The sequence below is a fragment of the Salmo trutta genome, chromosome 21 (genome assembly GCF_901001165.1).
Source record: "Salmo trutta chromosome 21, fSalTru1.1, whole genome shotgun sequence".
In the NCBI taxonomy this organism is placed as follows: Eukaryota; Metazoa; Chordata; class Actinopteri; order Salmoniformes; family Salmonidae; genus Salmo; species Salmo trutta.
The window spans coordinates 43453133-43472176 of NC_042977.1; the positions used below are offsets into that span (position 1 = coordinate 43453133).

General features: G+C 40.3%; 1 protein-coding gene across 5 annotated transcripts in view; it reads left to right on the top strand.

The window, feature by feature from the left end:
* The window catches only part of LOC115157505 (SLAM family member 9-like), a 62209-nt gene that overhangs the window by 38841 nt on the left and 4324 nt on the right, over positions 1 to 19044 (top strand). For 2 of the 5 annotated variants that reach the window (XR_003868466.1, XM_029705813.1), the window contains exon 1: positions 6568 to 6716. The exons of 1 other annotated variant lie outside the window; for it this stretch is intronic. Coding sequence is in view for 2 of the 4 variants with exons in the window: in XM_029705813.1 (XP_029561673.1) it covers positions 6659 to 6716 (58 nt within the window). In the remaining 2 variants the exon portion in view is untranslated. Of the gene's footprint in view, positions 1 to 6226; positions 6717 to 19044 lie in introns of those variants that run through there. 2 more of the 5 variants (XM_029705814.1, XM_029705816.1) reach the window with 2 other exon arrangements.

Consider the following 19044-nt stretch of genomic DNA (forward strand, 5'->3'; position numbering starts at 1 on the left):
TTGAAATAAAAGGCATACATCAAAAGGACTTACTTAGGCCTATAATCGACAAAGACAAACAGTAAATACAAACAAACTCGACCAAGGAATGAAGAAAATCATGAAATACAAAAGGAAAATCTACACATTAAGGCTGCGCCCATGATTCAGCACCGCTGAATGGACAGAGCCTCAGTACAGGTAGGCATAGGGGAGCTCTGTGGGGTGTGGCTGAATGGACAGAGCCTCTGTCTAATAGCCAGCTAGAATTATTGTTTGTGGGCAGTTAGAAATGTTTTGGGCACAGTTGATTGTAAGTTGGCACTCATATGAAAAAGGTTGCCGACCCGCTGCCATAGGCTATATGAAGCCACCCTTGTGGAACGGCCCATACATTATGACTGTGTCATTGTCTCGTGCGCTTCCCACCAAAATTATTGCTCTGCATTCAGAGATGTTCCTTATGTGTGTGCCCAGCTATTTTTTGTATTTGACTGTCTGCATTATTCGCCAGGGAAGGGAAACATTCTGCAACAATTGAAGCATTGTATCAACGAGGTGTCTCTGAGAATACTGATATTGCAACATAGTAGTCAACACAATACTGATATTGCAACATAGTAGTCAACACAGAGACGGCCCGCAATTTTATTCCCACGGGCCAGCTTGTCTCTGTCTTATAATTATTGTGTTGCTGATGGTTAGCTGATATGTTCAACACTAGCCTTGCGTGGCCATCCTTCCAAATCTTATCGTGTTGGAAGTCTGGAGAAATCCAGTACAGAATTCTGGGTTTGAATGGGAGTGTAGGTTTTTGTTCAAACCTTTATCAAACGCACCTAACTAACTGGTTGATAAGCTGAATCACGTTAGTTAGGGTGGGTATAATTTGTGGAATTCCAAAAGGAATCTGTTCCAAAAACTTTGTTTTAAGTTTCTCACTCACCATGTTTATTCAGAAAAATGTCTGTCCTCACTCTGGTAGCCTATGGACAAACATTAAGAATAAGCTACGTGGTGAGTTGATGCATATTCGGCAGCTAGTTAGCTATGTGAATTGATCATGCTACTTATGCATTGTTTGTTGGCAACCTTGTACTTTATGAAGTTTTTGGAACATATTCCTGTTGGAACGTTCCACAAATTATACCCACCCCGTTAGTAACTACTGGGTTTGGAGCAAAAACCTACAGGATGGTTGCTCTCCATGAACAGAGTTGGTCAGCCCTGCAATAGTGATCTGGGATTTGTTAAACATTTATAAAAGTAGAGGCCAATAAATCATAAAATAATTTGAACCATTTATGCTAATCTGTTATGTTAACTATGCGAGCGTTGCAATAAACCCATAAATTAAGAAGCAATGAAGTCCACCTGGAACGCGCCCGCGGGTTAGCAACGCAACCGCAGCCTAGCAATGAACGCTCCCGTCTCAACCTGCAACCTGGAACGCGCCCGCAGTCTAGCAACGCTACCACGAGCTAGCAATGTTAGTCAAGCTAGCCAGCTGGGCCAGGAGTTGTCGGAGCTTGCTTCCTATGGCGGACAAGGGAGGTCTGGTTGTCGGCTATGCTGGAAATGTGATCTCGCGTTATTGTGTGATTGTCAATACAGTACATCTACACCACGATATGAAATGTTGATTTTGAACATTTTGATCAACCAGTGGGTCAGGTGCCGCCCAACTGTCTGATTCATATCGCGTGATTTCTGATGATAGTTATCGATAATATCGACTGATTGCAATTGTATGGGGTGGCCTGCCGACCGAAGGTGCAGTGAGCAGCTATAGCCTATCACATTGTCGCTGACTAGTATGGTGGGTCATTTTGCGGGACTTCCTCGCTCTAACAGAACTTCCTCTCTTAGTTTTAGTAATCTGTCAGAAAATGGAGACCCTTTTGCCGTTCACCATCGCTATTCTACTAACTCTTCTCCATCAAGCTGGTAAAAGCCTTCTTTCAAGACATCTTTATAGTGATATTGATTATACTGATTAGACAATGTGAAGAAGCCATATGATGAAGTACTGGATGTTTATGTCACTGTTGTGATGTATTGAATTTTAAACCATTCAAGTAATTTATAAAGACTTTCATTTATAATTGAAAGCCTTTAGTTAACTTTAGGGCAACCGTTTTTGATGATACTGTAATTGTAAACATATTTTGAAGCTATACGTGTTTGTTCACAAAGACTCAAACGATAACACAAATATAAAGATTTGAGTAATGCAAAAATTTTGCATTTTAATATTATACTGTACACTACTGTGACAAAAAAGTTATCCAAGTGTTAGTTAGGCTACAGGAAAGTCAGTGGCAGAAAACTGCGCCACAATGTCATTTGAATGATGGAAACTTCTCACTACCAGAAAGTCACACCACAAGCCAATATGCTCAAATAATTTATAGACATAAGTGTGCTGAAAAAGGTCCACACAAACTAGGTTTCCATCCAATACAGAGTTATATTAGAATATTCTAAAATCTGCATAAAGAAAATATGTGCATTTTCAAATCAAATTGTATTTGTCACATGCACCGAATACAACAGGTGTTGTTCACCTTACAGTGAAATGCTTACTTACAAGCCCTTAATCAACAATGCAGTTACTAAATAAACAGAATTTTTACAAATCTAATCAATCAAAGAGCTAACACAAGAAATGTACATAACAATAACGAGGCTATATACAGGGGGAACCGGTACCGGGTCAATGTGCAGTGGTACAGGTTAGTCAAAGTAATTTGTAAAGGGGAGGGGGGGTCCATTTAAATAGTCCGGGTAGCTATTTGATTAGTTGTTAAAGCATTTATGGCTTGAGGGTAGAAGCTGTTATTAAGGAGCCTTTTGGTCCTAGACTTGGCGCTCCGGTACCGCTTGCCGTGCGGTAGCAGAGAGAACAGTCTATGACTTGGGTGACTGGAGTCTTTGACAATTGTTTGGGCCTTCCTCTGAGTGGTGTGTTTAACAGTGGTGTGTTTTCCACTTGGGATCCTTAACGTTAATTAAAATCACAGTGCAGTTCTCACAAAACATATTACGGTAAAACTGAAATTAATAGCCCAGGCTTTTATTTGCTTAAATCACTGGACACAACAGGAGCTTTTTGGAGATAAGCTTCTATTTGAGCCAGGCGTCTATTTCCTTAATGCACACAGCTTTTGCTAATTTGCATAGTTAATTGTTTAATTACAGCATTTTAATACATTTCTTCATTTCCTACACCGTGTTATCATTTACACACTGTCACGTTTCTTTTGTTTTAGTATGTTCTGTTTCGAAAAAAAACTTTCTTGACAGAATAATTATTCTTCTCTTTCACTGTGCATTTGTCAGTTCTTACTTTCACCACTAGAGGGCGATCAGACGATTTCTTGGGATCTGTCCTCCCGAAGTTGTTTACTGTTTTTGTGCTTGCCAGTTAGTAGTTGTCAGCTGTTAGCAGCCAATGACTAGTTAATTCTTACTACTGGCAATCATTTTTTGGTCATTACTGAATTAAACATTAAACCATGTAAGTAATTCATGGTAACCTCGTAAACAATTTATTTAGACCAGGTGTTTATTTGTAACAGGTGTTTATTTGCTGAAATGTGTGCTGTTGCCCAGCTATTAAAAGGGACAGGCGGCTATTTGAGACGGAGTTTAATTTAAGTTTTACGGTATTTTCCATGTTATAGACTAACTAGACCAGGCATTGGCAACTGGAACTTAGCCGGGGTCTCAACTTAGTGTTAAGAGTTAGAATAATAGAATACACAAGGTGCAATTTCTAAATTTGGTTGTGCATCAGCAGTCACTCAATTAGCCCATGTCAGCATTAAAAAACATTTTTAGATTGGTAAATTAGTCTAGGGGCCAGCTATCTAAACTTGTAGTAAGCATTGTCAATTTACCGACCGGGTGGGGCCCATTGATCATCAGTTATCATATTAAGAACTGCAAACATTTGCCTCCATTCTATGGCAAAATGTGTAGAATTGCAGGAAATCAGCTGTAAAACTGCACATTTTTCTCTCCGACCTATAGCAAAATGAGTAGAATTGCATGAAATGAGTAATAAAATTGCTAAATCTTGTCTCCACCCCATGGCAAAATGTGTAGAATTGCAGCAAACTTGCTTTAAAATGGCCACATTTTCTCTGCGCCCCATGGCAAAATGTGCAGAATTACAGGAAATTAACTTTAAACTCTTCAAGGTTTGCAAGGTGGTGGAGGGGGATGCAGATTACCAAAACATAGCTTCTGCCCCTTCTCTTTCACCCTGGCGCTGGCCTGCCTGCTCTTTCTTTTTGCTAATGTAATAATGCAAGTGTGTGTTCAGTCTTCGGTCTGTTGTGTGTAGAATATTGTAGCCTATAGCTGCAGGAAGTGGTGTGAGTGGGGGGGCGTCAGTTCAGCTAAACTTAGGGTATGGCAAAGTGGGGTGTGTGGAAATACGTCCACAAGTTGAAGCTCATTTACTGTTCTTCTACACAATTTAAAAACTCTAAAATACTATTTGGAGAACAGCAAAAACAAACAAATGCCCCCAGACATGAATTATCACTGCAATATTAGGTTTATATTGAGTTTAAAGGTCTGTGGAATGGAGTACACAATATACTAATCAACCCCATCATACATTGGCTACATTGACTAATTTGGCCAACTTGTGGAACGGTGCATACAGTGCAACATGAAATAGATGGATAATGAACACTATCAAGGCCCACTTCAAATACCGACATCAATGTGAAAGTAACCAGGACACAAAACAGCTGACTGGGAATGTAAACTATGCCAGATAAATCCTTCACATGCATTGAAATAAAAGGCATACATCAAAAGGACTTACTTAGGCCTATAATCGACAAAGACAAACAGTAAATACAAACAAACTCGACCAAGGAATGAAGAAAATCATGAAATACAAAAGGAAAATCTACACATTAAGGCTGCGCCCATGATTCAGCACCGCTGAATGGACAGAGCCTCAGTACAGGTAGGCATAGGGGAGCTCTGTGGGGTGTGGCTGAATGGACAGAGCCTCTGTCTAATAGCCAGCTAGAATTATTGTTTGTGGGCAGTTAGAAATGTTTTGGGCACAGTTGATTGTAAGTTGGCACTCATATGAAAAAGGTTGCCGACCCGCTGCCATAGGCTATATGAAGCCACCCTTGTGGAACGGCCCATACATTATGACTGTGTCATTGTCTCGTGCGCTTCCCACCAAAATTATTGCTCTGCATTCAGAGATGTTCCTTATGTGTGTGCCCAGCTATTTTTTGTATTTGACTGTCTGCATTATTCGCCAGGGAAGGGAAACATTCTGCAACAATTGAAGCATTGTATCAACGAGGTGTCTCTGAGAATACTGATATTGCAACATAGTAGTCAACACAATACTGATATTGCAACATAGTAGTCAACACAGAGACGGCCCGCAATTTTATTCCCACGGGCCAGCTTGTCTCTGTCTTATAATTATTGTGTTGCTGATGGTTAGCTGATATGTTCAACACTAGCCTTGCGTGGCCATCCTTCCAAATCTTATCGTGTTGGAAGTCTGGAGAAATCCAGTACAGAATTCTGGGTTTGAATGGGAGTGTAGGTTTTTGTTCAAACCTTTATCAAACGCACCTAACTAACTGGTTGATAAGCTGAATCACGTTAGTTAGGGTGGGTATAATTTGTGGAATTCCAAAAGGAATCTGTTCCAAAAACTTTGTTTTAAGTTTCTCACTCACCATGTTTATTCAGAAAAATGTCTGTCCTCACTCTGGTAGCCTATGGACAAACATTAAGAATAAGCTACGTGGTGAGTTGATGCATATTCGGCAGCTAGTTAGCTATGTGAATTGATCATGCTACTTATGCATTGTTTGTTGGCAACCTTGTACTTTATGAAGTTTTTGGAACATATTCCTGTTGGAACGTTCCACAAATTATACCCACCCCGTTAGTAACTACTGGGTTTGGAGCAAAAACCTACAGGATGGTTGCTCTCCATGAACAGAGTTGGTCAGCCCTGCAATAGTGATCTGGGATTTGTTAAACATTTATAAAAGTAGAGGCCAATAAATCATAAAATAATTTGAACCATTTATGCTAATCTGTTATGTTAACTATGCGAGCGTTGCAATAAACCCATAAATTAAGAAGCAATGAAGTCCACCTGGAACGCGCCCGCGGGTTAGCAACGCAACCGCAGCCTAGCAATGAACGCTCCCGTCTCAACCTGCAACCTGGAACGCGCCCGCAGTCTAGCAACGCTACCACGAGCTAGCAATGTTAGTCAAGCTAGCCAGCTGGGCCAGGAGTTGTCGGAGCTTGCTTCCTATGGCGGACAAGGGAGGTCTGGTTGTCGGCTATGCTGGAAATGTGATCTCGCGTTATTGTGTGATTGTCAATACAGTACATCTACACCACGATATGAAATGTTGATTTTGAACATTTTGATCAACCAGTGGGTCAGGTGCCGCCCAACTGTCTGATTCATATCGCGTGATTTCTGATGATAGTTATCGATAATATCGACTGATTGCAATTGTATGGGGTGGCCTGCCGACCGAAGGTGCAGTGAGCAGCTAATAGCCTATCACATTGTCGCTGACTAGTATGGTGGGTCATTTTGCGGGACTTCCTCGCTCTAACAGAACTTCCTCTCTTAGTTTTAGTAATCTGTCAGAAAATGGAGACCCTTTTGCCGTTCACCATCGCTATTCTACTAACTCTTCTCCATCAAGCTGGTAAAAGCCTTCTTTCAAGACATCTTTATAGTGATATTGATTATACTGATTAGACAATGTGAAGAAGCCATATGATGAAGTACTGGATGTTTATGTCACTGTTGTGATGTATTGAATTTTAAACCATTCAAGTAATTTATAAAGACTTTCATTTATAATTGAAAGCCTTTAATTAACTTTAGGGCAACCGTTTTTGATGATACTGTAATTGTAAACATATTTTGAAGCTATACGTGTTTGTTCACAAAGACTCAAACGATAACACAAATATAAAGATTTGAGTAATGCAAAAATTTTGCATTTTAATATTATACTGTACACTACTGTGACAAAAAAGTTATCCAAGTGTTAGTTAGGCTACAGGAAAGTCAGTGGCAGAAAACTGCGCCACAATGTCATTTGAATGATGGAAACTTCTCACTACCAGAAAGTCACACCACAAGCCAATATGCTCAAATAATTTATAGACATAAGTGTGCTGAAAAAGGTCCACACAAACTAGGTTTCCATCCAATACAGAGTTATATTAGAATATTCTAAAATCTGCATAAAGAAAATATGTGCATTTTCAAATCAAATTGTATTTGTCACATGCACCGAATACAACAGGTGTTGTTCACCTTACAGTGAAATGCTTACTTACAAGCCCTTAATCAACAATGCAGTTACTAAATAAACAGAATTTTTACAAATCTAATCAATCAAAGAGCTAACACAAGAAATGTACATAACAATAACGAGGCTATATACAGGGGGAACCGGTACCGGGTCAATGTGCAGTGGTACAGGTTAGTCAAAGTAATTTGTAAAGGGGAGGGGGGGGTCCATTTAAATAGTCCGGGTAGCTATTTGATTAGTTGTTAAAGCATTTATGGCTTGAGGGTAGAAGCTGTTATTAAGGAGCCTTTTGGTCCTAGACTTGGCGCTCCGGTACCGCTTGCCGTGCGGTAGCAGAGAGAACAGTCTATGACTTGGGTGACTGGAGTCTTTGACAATTGTTTGGGCCTTCCTCTGAGTGGTGTGTTTAACAGTGGTGTGTTTTCCACTTGGGATCCTTAACGTTAATTAAAATCACAGTGCAGTTCTCACAAAACATATTACGGTAAAACTGAAATTAATAGCCCAGGCTTTTATTTGCTTAAATCACTGGACACAACAGGAGCTTTTTGGAGATAAGCTTCTATTTGAGCCAGGCGTCTATTTCCTTAATGCACACAGCTTTTGCTAATTTGCATAGTTAATTGTTTAATTACAGCATTTTAATACATTTCTTCATTTCCTACACCGTGTTATCATTTACACACTGTCACGTTTCTTTTGTTTTAGTATGTTCTGTTTCGAAAAAAAACTTTCTTGACAGAATAATTATTCTTCTCTTTCACTGTGCATTTGTCAGTTCTTACTTTCACCACTAGAGGGCGATCAGACGATTTCTTGGGATCTGTCCTCCCGAAGTTGTTTACTGTTTTTGTGCTTGCCAGTTAGTAGTTGTCAGCTGTTAGCAGCCAATGACTAGTTAATTCTTACTACTGGCAATCATTTTTTGGTCATTACTGAATTAAACATTAAACCATGTAAGTAATTCATGGTAACCTCGTAAACAATTTATTTAGACCAGGTGTTTATTTGTAACAGGTGTTTATTTGCTGAAATGTGTGCTGTTGCCCAGCTATTAAAAGGGACAGGCGGCTATTTGAGACGGAGTTTAATTTAAGTTTTACGGTATTTTCCATGTTATAGACTAACTAGACCAGGCATTGGCAACTGGAACTTAGCCGGGGTCTCAACTTAGTGTTAAGAGTTAGAATAATAGAATACACAAGGTGCAATTTCTAAATTTGGTTGTGCATCAGCAGTCACTCAATTAGCCCATGTCAGCATTAAAAAACATTTTTAGATTGGTAAATTAGTCTAGGGGCCAGCTATCTAAACTTGTAGTAAGCATTGTCAATTTACCGACAGGGTGGGGCCCATTGATCATCAGTTATCATATTAAGAACTGCAAACATTTGCCTCCATTCTATGGCAAAATGTGTAGAATTGCAGGAAATCAGCTGTAAAACTGCACATTTTTCTCTCCGACCTATAGCAAAATGAGTAGAATTGCATGAAATGAGTAATAAAATTGCTAAATCTTGTCTCCACCCCATGGCAAAATGTGTAGAATTGCAGCAAACTTGCTTTAAAATGGCCACATTTTCTCTGCGCCCCATGGCAAAATGTGCAGAATTACAGGAAATTAACTTTAAACTCTTCAAGGTTTGCAAGGTGGTGGAGGGGGATGCAGATTACCAAAACATAGCTTCTGCCCCTTCTCTTTCACCCTGGCGCTGGCCTGCCTGCTCTTTCTTTTTGCTAATGTAATAATGCAAGTGTGTGTTCAGTCTTCGGTCTGTTGTGTGTAGAATATTGTAGCCTATAGCTGCAGGAAGTGGTGTGAGTGGGGGGGCGTCAGTTCAGCTAAACTTAGGGTATGGCAAAGTGGGGTGTGTGGAAATACGTCCACAAGTTGAAGCTCATTTACTGTTCTTCTACACAATTTAAAAACTCTAAAATACTATTTGGAGAACAGCAAAAACAAACAAATGCCCCCAGACATGAATTATCACTGCAATATTAGGTTTATATTGAGTTTAAAGGTCTGTGGAATGGAGTACACAATATACTAATCAACCTCATCATACATTGACTAATTTGGCCAACTTGTGGAACGGTGCATACAGTGCAACATGAAATAGATGGATAATGAACACTATCAAGGCCCACTTCAAATACCGACATCATTGTGAATGTAACCAGGACACAAAACAGCTGACTGGGAATGTAAACTATGCCAGATAAATCCTACACATGCATTGAAATAAAAGGCATACATCAAAAGGACTTACTTAGGCCTATAATCGACAAAGACAAACAATAAATACAAACAAACTCGACCAAGGAATGAAGAAAATCATGAAATACAAAAGGAAAATCTACACATTAAGGCCGCACCCATGATTTAGCACCGCTGAATGGACAGAGCCTCAGTACAGGTAGGCATAGGGGAGGTCTGTGGGGTGTGGCTGAATGGACAGAGCATCAGTACAGGTAGGCATAGGGGAGGTCCGTGGGGTGTGGCTGAATGGACAGAGCCTCAGTACAGGTAGGCATAGGGGAGGTCCGTGGGGTGTGGCTGAATGGACAGAGCATCAGTACAGGTAGGCATAGGGGAGGTCTGTGGGGGGTGGCTGAATGGACAGAGCATCAGTACAGGTAGGCATAGGGGAGGTCTGTGGGGGGTGGCTGAATGGACAGAGCCTCAGTACAGGTAGGCATAGGGGAGGTCCGTGGGGTGTGGCTGAATGGACAGAGCCTCAGTACAGGTAGGCATAGGGGAGGTCCGTGGGGTGTGGCTGAATGGACAGAGCATCAGTACAGGTAGGCATAGGGGAGGTCTGTGGGGGGTGGCTGAATGGACAGAGCATCAGTACAGGTAGGCATAGGGGAGGTCTGTGGGGTGTGGCTGAATGGACAGAGCATCAGTACAGGTAGGCATAGGGGAGGTCTGTGGGGTGTGGCTGAATGGACAGAGCATCAGTACAGGTAGGCATAGGGGAGGTCTGTGGGGGGTGGCTGAATGGACAGTTCCTCAGTACAGGTAGGCATAGGGGAGGTCTGTGGGGTGTGGCTGAATGGACAGTTCCTCAGTACAGGTAGGCATAGGGGAGGTCTGTGGGGTGTGGCTGAATGGACAGAGCCTCTGTCTAGTAGCCAGCTAGAATTATTTTGTTTGTGGGCAGTTAGAAATGTTTTGGGCACAGTTGATTAGCCTACAATTCTTCTATGCAAGTCATAACTGTCACATAGATCTTTAAAAATGGTAGGATGAATTGTAAGTTGGCACTCGTATGAAAAAGGTTGCCGACCCGCTGCTGTAGACTATATGAAGCCACCCTTGTGGAACGGCCCATACATTATGACTGTGTCATTGTCTCGTGCGCTTCCCACCAAAATTGTTTGCTCTGCATTCAGAGATGTTCTTTATAATGTGTGCACCCAGCTAATTTTTTGTATTTGACTCTGCATTATTCGCCAGGGAAGGGAAACATTCTGCAACAATTGAAGCATTGCATCAACAAGGTGGCTCTGAGAATATTTATATTGCAACATAGTAGTCAACAGAGGCGGCCTGTACATTTTGTTCCATGGACCAGCTTGCCTCTGTATGATAATTATTGTGTTGCATCATGACATACATCATATCAAATCGTGCGCTGAATACAACAGGTGTAGACCTTACAGTGAAATGCTGAATACAACAGGTGTATTACAGTGAAATGTTTACTTACAGGCTCTAACCAATAGTGCAAAAAAATGTGTTAGGTGAACAATAGTTAAGTAAAGAGAGAAAAATTGCAGTAAAAAGACAGGCTATATACAGTAGCGAGGCTACGTATAGACACCGGTTAGTCAGGCTGATTGAGGTAGTATGTAAATGTAGATATGGTTAAAGTGACTATGCATATATGATAAACAGAGAGTAGCCGTAGCGTAAAAGAGGGGGTGGCGGGACACAATGCAGATAGCCCGGTTAGCCAATGTGCGGGAGCACTGGTTGGTCGGCCCAATTGAGGTATTATGTACATGAATGTATAGTTAAAGTGACTATGCATATATGATAAGCAGAGATTAGCCACAGCGTAAAAACAGGGTTTGGGGGGGGGGGCACACAATGTAAATAGTCCGGGTAGCCATTTCATTACCTGTTCAGGAGTCTTATGGCTTGGGGGTAAAAACTGTTGAGAATCCTTTTTGTCCTAGACTTGGCACTCCGGTACCGCTTGCCATGCGGTAGTAGAGAGAAACACACTATACTTAAATAACCTAGCAATATTTCATGACGTTTTGCCAGCAAGATTGATCTTTTAGAATATCACATTGTAATTCAGGAAGATGAACAAGCAAGACTTGCATTATACCAAAGGCAGGTTGGCTACAGGAAAGTCAGTGGCAGAAAACTGCGCCACACTCTAAAAAGAAAATGTTCCTGGAGTATCCTTTAGGGGTTCTTCAAGTTGAAACTGTGGGAGAACCGCTATACATTCTTCAAAGAATCCCTTTTAATGGATCCTCAAATAACCTTTTGGGATACATTGAACTACCTCCCCTGTTGTTGTTATTATTAATAATAACAACAATAACACAATATTTTAGTTCTCAGTAGGGATGCACGATATAATCGGTAAGCATATCGGAATCGGACGATATTAGCTATAAATGACAACATCGGTAACGGCCCAATGTCTAGTTTAACGCCGATGTACAAGACCGATGTCAAAGCTGACGTGCAACACAGCATTCCTAACCTAGCCCACAATGTCTGCTGTGTGGATCTATTTTAAAGTTTCAAAGGAAGATAACAAAAAGGCCATATGCAACGTTTGTGCTGCTATTATTTCTCGAGGAGGGGAGAAAGTGAAATCTTTCAATACCAGAAACCTAATTACTCATTTGAAAATGCATCACCCCCAGATGTTCAGCAACTACTTAGAACAAAAGCAGAAAAAAAAATAACCACACACTTCCAACAACTAAAACAAGTTCAAGTGGAGCAGTCATTTGAAAGAGTAAGAACATTTCAGCGAGAGAACTCAAAGGCGAAATCCATTAACGTCAAGGTAATGGTATTCATTGCCCTTGACAATCAACCGTTCTCTGTCGTGGATGATGTTGACTTTTGCCGACTGGTCGAGCACCTCGAGCCCTGGTACACACTACCAAGTAGGCGCTGTTTTTCAGATGTTGCCCTACCGGAGTTACACAATATTGTTGAAATGCACATCCATGGGCTACTTGCTATGGGCGTCACTGCTATTACGACTGACATTTGGACCAGCGATGTCAGCCCCATGAGCATGCTGAGTTTGACAGCACAGTGGGTCGACAAGGATTTCGTACTGAGGAAAGCCTATTTTATTCTCAATAATGTGCTCGTTCTCATACCGCTGCTGCCATTTCAATGGCATTTGAGGATATGTTTGAAACTTGGAAATATGAACACACTCTTAGTGCCATTCGAACAACTGGCTGGAGAAATAAGTTCATCAACTGCGTCTGCAGCAGACGTGATACCCTCTGTCATGGCACTGAAACGCCTGCTCAACAAAACTGCCCACACACACCGTGGTGTTAACTTACAAATGTACTCTACTAGAGGCTGTGAACAAGCGATTCGGTGGCATTCTCTCTGAGTTTCTTTACTGTGTCGCCACCATGCTCGATGCTAGGAACAAGGACCACTACTTTGATGAAGACAAGAAACAGGGTTTACGTGAAATGTTACGGACACAGCTGGACAAGATGGAAACGGACACAGTGACAGTGTGCACCGAGGAAGAGGACCCACGACAGAAGAGGCCACGGACAGACAGAGCTGAAACTTCACTGCTTGACATGTATGATGAAATCCTGGTTGAGAATGAAATGACTGAACAACGAAACAGCACTGCAAGTAAGTTAAAGAAATAGGTTTTGATTACTGGTTATGGGGACATACGCAAATGCCAACAAAATAACTTTTTGGTGTGTGTGTGTGTGTGTTTCAACTATTTAACGGTACTAGAATGCTTAAAAGGCCGCTAAAATTTTAAACAACGGTTATCGATATTTAGTGTTAAAACAGAATAAAAAAATCGAAATATGAGGTAAACTCCCAGCAGAGCCTCAAGTCCAATGGGTATATTCTCTGTCATGTTGATGTTAATGTGTTGGTGTCCTCCGTACACTCTAAAAATAAAATGTTCCTGGAGTATACTTTAGGGGTTCTTCAAATTGAATCTGTGGGGGAACCCCTATACGTTCTTTGAAGAACCCCTTTTTAATGGATCCTCGAATAACCTTTTGGGATACATTTTTAACTACTCCCCCCCCCCCCGTTGTTGTTATTATTATTATTATTACTAATAATATGCTTAACAATAACACATTATTTTAGTTCTCAGTGTATATTATGATTTCATATGGAAAGCAGAATTTTAAAAAATCGAGCAATAAACTCCCAGCAGAGACCCAAGTCCAATGGGTATATTCTCTGGCGTGTTGATGTTAATGTGTTGTTCTCCGTATCCATAGCCAGAATGACTTTGCAGTGTATGGTGATCAACAGGTTTCCTGTTATATTCATCAAAGGTGTAGGGAGGGTGAAGTCTGTGAATAAAACAAAAATAGTAATTATACAGATGATTAACAAAACATGCACACTCTAAAAACTAGGGGTTCAACAAGGGTTCTTCTAAGATCCTCAAAGTTCTTCGAGGAACCTTCGGGTTCTTGGCACTGAAAATGGCCCCAAAAAGGTTCTTCCAAGAACCAAAGGTTCTTTCAAACATTAAGGAACCTCTTTAGTTGGTGGGGGTTCTTGCTGGAACCTAACTGCCCAACTGAAATATTTGTATTTGAATTTGAAAGGACAGCTGGTGCAGGCACTTAACTGAAAAATGTAAAGTTCTCCTCAATTTAAGGTAAGGTTTGTCCCTTGTATGAGCTAAATGTATATTGTTTTATGATGAGAACATCTATCTTTTCATATTTGTGCAAATCTTTCTGAAACAGAAAATGGACACAATTCAATGGATATCAATAGTTTTCTTACACATACCTTGTCCATAATGTAGAGGCCTATGGGATATTAATTGAAGAGGTAAGAGAGGAGGATGGTAAATGTGATCTGCATAACATACCAATTGACATACCTTTTGTATACCTGCAGACACAGACAGACACAAAGTGATCAGTTCAGTCATGTGCACCTTATACATATTCTTACCTCTTTGTTGATTGATATCCATTGAATTGTGTTTTAGAAAGATTTGCACAAATATGAAAAGATAATAAAACAATGTCAATTTAGATCATACAAGGGACAAACCTTACCTTAAATTGAGGAGATCTTTACATTTTTCTTTTAACTTGCTGTCCTTTCAAATCCAAATGTTTCAGTTGGGCAGTTAGGTTCCAGCAAGAACCCCCACTAACTAAGGAGGTTCCTCTGTGAACCCCACCTCCTATGGGGTTCTTGGAAGAACCTTTTGGGGGCCATTTTCAGTGCCAAGAACCCTAAGGTTCTTCAAAGAACTTTAAGGATCTAAAAAGAACCCTTGTTGAACCCCTAGTTTTTAGAGTGCACAATGTAATTTGAATGATGGAAACTTCTCACTACCATAAAGTCAGACCACAAGCCAATATGCTCAAAAAATGGATAGACACATCTGTCTGCAAACATTTCTAAAAACCTGTTTTTGCTTTTTCTTTACATGGTATTTTGTTTAGACTGATGAGGGGGGAAAACAATTTAATTCAGTTTAGAATACGGCTGTAACTTAACAAAATGTGAGAAAAATCAAGGGATCTAAATGAATGAAATCATCAACATGTATTGATCACATCTTTACTAATGCTGCAGAAATTAGCTTGAAAGCAGTATCCAGATCCATCAGATGTAGTGATCACAATATAATAGCCATATCTAGGAAAACCAAAGTTCCTAAGGCTGGACCTAATATAGTGTATAAGAGGTTATACAAGAAGTTTTGTAGTGATTCATATGTTGATGATGTAAAGAATATCTGTTGGTCCGTGGTGTGTAATGAGGAGCAAACACGTTGCACTTGACACATTTATGAAATTGCTTATTCTAGTTACTAATAATCATGCACCCATTAAGAAAATGACTGTAAAAACTGTTAAATCCCTGTGGATTGATGAGGAATTGAAAAATTGTATGTTTGAGAGGGATGAGGCAAAAGGAATGGCAAATAAGTCTGGCTGCACAACCGATTGGCAAACGTATTGCAAATTGAGAAATCATGTGACTAAACTGAATAAAAAGAAGAAGAAACTACACTATGAAACAAAGATAAATGAAATAAAGAATGACAGTAAAAAGCTTTGGAGCACCTTCAATGACATTTTGGGGAAAAAAGGCAAACTCGGCTCTATCATTCATTGAATCAGATGGCTCATTCGTCACAAAACCAACTGATATTGCCAACTACTTTCTTTTTTCATTGGCAACATTAGCAAACTTAGGCATGACATGCCAGCAACAAATGCTGACACTACACATCCAAGTATATCTGACCAAATTATTAAAGACTTGTAGTTTAGAATTCCGTAAAGTTAAAGTTCAGAAAAAAATGATTGTTGTCTATCAACAATTAAAAGCCACCGGGGTCTGACTACTTGGATGGAAAATTACTGAGGATAATAGCGGACGATATTGCCACTCCTATTTGCCAAATGTTCAATTTAAGCATACTAGAAAGTGTGCCCCCAGGCTTGGAGGGAAGCAAAAGTAATTCCGCTACCTAAGAATTGTAAAGCTCCCTTTACTGGCTCAAATAGCCGAACAATCAGCCTGTTACCAACCCTTTGTAAACTTCTGTAAAAAACTGTGTTTGACCAGATACAATACTATTTTATAGTAAACAAATTTACAACAAACTTTCAGCATGCTTATAGAGAAGAACATTCAACAAGCACAGCACTTACACAAATTACTGCTGATTGGCTGAGAGAAATTGATGATAAAAAGATTGTGGGTGCTGTTTTGTTAGACTAGAGTGCAACTTTTGACATTTTGATCATAGTCTGCTGCTGGAAAAATGTATGTGTTATGGCTTTACACCCTCTGCTATAATGTGGATAAAGAGTTACCTGTCTAACAGGACACAGAAGGTGTTCTTTAATGGAAGCCTCTCAAACATAATCTAGGTAGAATCATGAATTCCCCAATGCAGCTCTCTACTTTTTTCAATCTTTAACTAATGAATTGCCACTGGCTTTGAGTAAAGTCAGAGTGTCTATGTATGCGGATGACTCAACACTTTACATGTCAGCTACTACAGAGATTGAAATGACTGCAACACTTAACAGAGTTGCAGATAGTTTCAGAGTGGGTGGCAAGGAATAAATTAGCCCTAAATATTTCTAAAACTAAAAACATTGTATTTCGGACAAATCATTCACTAAACCCTAAACCTCAACTAAATCTTGTAATAAATAATGTGGAAATTGAGAAAGTTGAGGTGACTAAACTGCTTGGAGTAACCCTGGATTGTAAACTGTCATGGTCAAAATATATTGATACAACAGTAGGTAGGATGGGGAAAAGTATGTCCATAATAAAGAAGCTTCTGGCTAATTGACACCATTTAAGTCAATTGGAGGTGTGCCTTTTGGATGTATTTCAAGGCCTACCTTCAAACTCAGTGCCTCTTTGCTTGACATCATGGGAAAATCAAAAGAAATCAGCCAAGACCTCAGAAAAAAATGGTATGCCTCCACAAGTCTGGTTCATCCTTGGGAGCAATTTCCAAACGCCTGAAGGTACCACGTTCATCTGTACAAACAATAGTACGCAAGTATAAACATCATGGGACAACGCAGCAGTCATACCGCTTAGGAAGGAGACGCGTTCTGTCTCCTAGAGACGAATGTACTTTGTCGCGAAAAGTGTAAATCAATCCCAGAACAACAGCAAAGGACCTTGTGAAGATGCTGGAGGAAACGGGTACAAACGTATCTATATCCACAGTAAAACGAGTCCTATGTCGACATAGCCTGAAAGGCCGCTCAGCAAGGAGGAAGCCACTGCTCCAATACCGCCTTACAAAAGCCAGACTACGGTTTGCAACTGCACATGGGGATAAAGATCGTACTTTTTGGAGAAATGTCCTCTGGTCTGATGAAACAAAAATAGAACTGTTTGTTCATAATGACCATTGTTATGTTTGTAGGAAAAGGGGGGAAGCTTGCAAGCCAAAGAACACCATCCCAACCGTGAAGCACGGGGGTGGCAGCACCATGTTGTGGGGTGCTTTGCTGCTGGAGGGACTGGTGCACTTCACAATATAGATGGCATCATGAAGAGGGGAATTATGTGGATATATTGAAGCAAAATCTCAAGACATCAGTCAGGAAGTTAAAGCTTGGTCGCAAATGGGTCTTCCAAATGGACAATGACCCCAAGCATACTTCCAAAGTTGTGGCAAAATGGCTTAAGGACAACAAAGTCAAGGTATTGGAGGTCAAGGTACAAAGCCCTGACCTCAATCCTATAGAACATTTGTGGGCAGAACTGAAAAAGCGTGTGCGAGCAAGGAGGCCTACAAACCTGACTCAGTTACACCAGTTCTGTCAGGAGGAATGTGCCAAAATTCCCCCAACTTATTGTGTGAAGCTTGTGGAAGGCTACACGAAACGTTATGACCCAAGTTAAACAATTTAAAGGCAATGCTGCCAAATACTAATTGAGTGTATGTAAACTTCTGACCCACTGGGAATGTGATGAAAGAAATAAAAGCTGAAATAAATCATTCTCTCTACTATTGTTCTGACATTTCACATTCTTAAAATAAAATGGTGATCCTAACTGACCTAAGACAGGGAATTTTTACTAGGATTAAAAGGCATGAATGGTGAAAAACTGAGTTTAAATGTATTTGGCTAAGGTGTATGTGAACTTCTGACTTTAACTGTATGTGGTAGGGTCCAGAGGGCACACAGTGTGTTGTGAAATCTGTGAATGTATTGTAATGTTTTTATAATTGTATAAACTGCCTTAATTTTGCTGGATCCCAGGAAGAGTAGCTGCTGCCTTGACAGCAGCTAATGGGGATCCATAATAAATACAAATACTTCAGGAGCTCAGGGCATGCCTGGCCCAGCATGCATTTGTAGTCTACTTGTGTGCCGCTCTCTATAGCCCCTTGCTTTAGATCTGGTTATGGAGTTAATATTTTCATAAAGAAACTAATAAAAACACACAGGTGCTAAATCAAGGTGACTTACAAAGATGAGGATGAAAAACAAGAGAGGGAGTGTGGTGATGGAGAGTCCACAACTAAAGAATCATTGTGGAATCTGAGAGCATGATTGTGTACTTACTATGTGCACATGCTAAAAGAGAGGAATGAGGTGGGTAGACAACTAAGTGTGTCATTGTAGCAAAGTATTTATAAACTAAAAATCAGATCTCTTAAACTTTTTTTTTTTTTTCTGTTCTTTTATCTATACAATATACCATAATTGATTTTGGTCCAATAGGCCTAGAATATTCCCACGTTCAAGGAGCTTTCCATGTTGATTGGGTGATTATTTTTCTATTTAAGACTCCAGTCACCCCAGTCATAGACTGTTCTCTCTGCTACCGCATGGCAAGCGGTACCGGAGCGCCAAGTCTAGGTCCAAAATACTTTTTAACAGCTTCTACCCCCAAGCCATAAGACTCCCGAACAGCTAATCAAATGGCTACCCAGACTATTTGCATTGCCTCCCTGTTTATTAT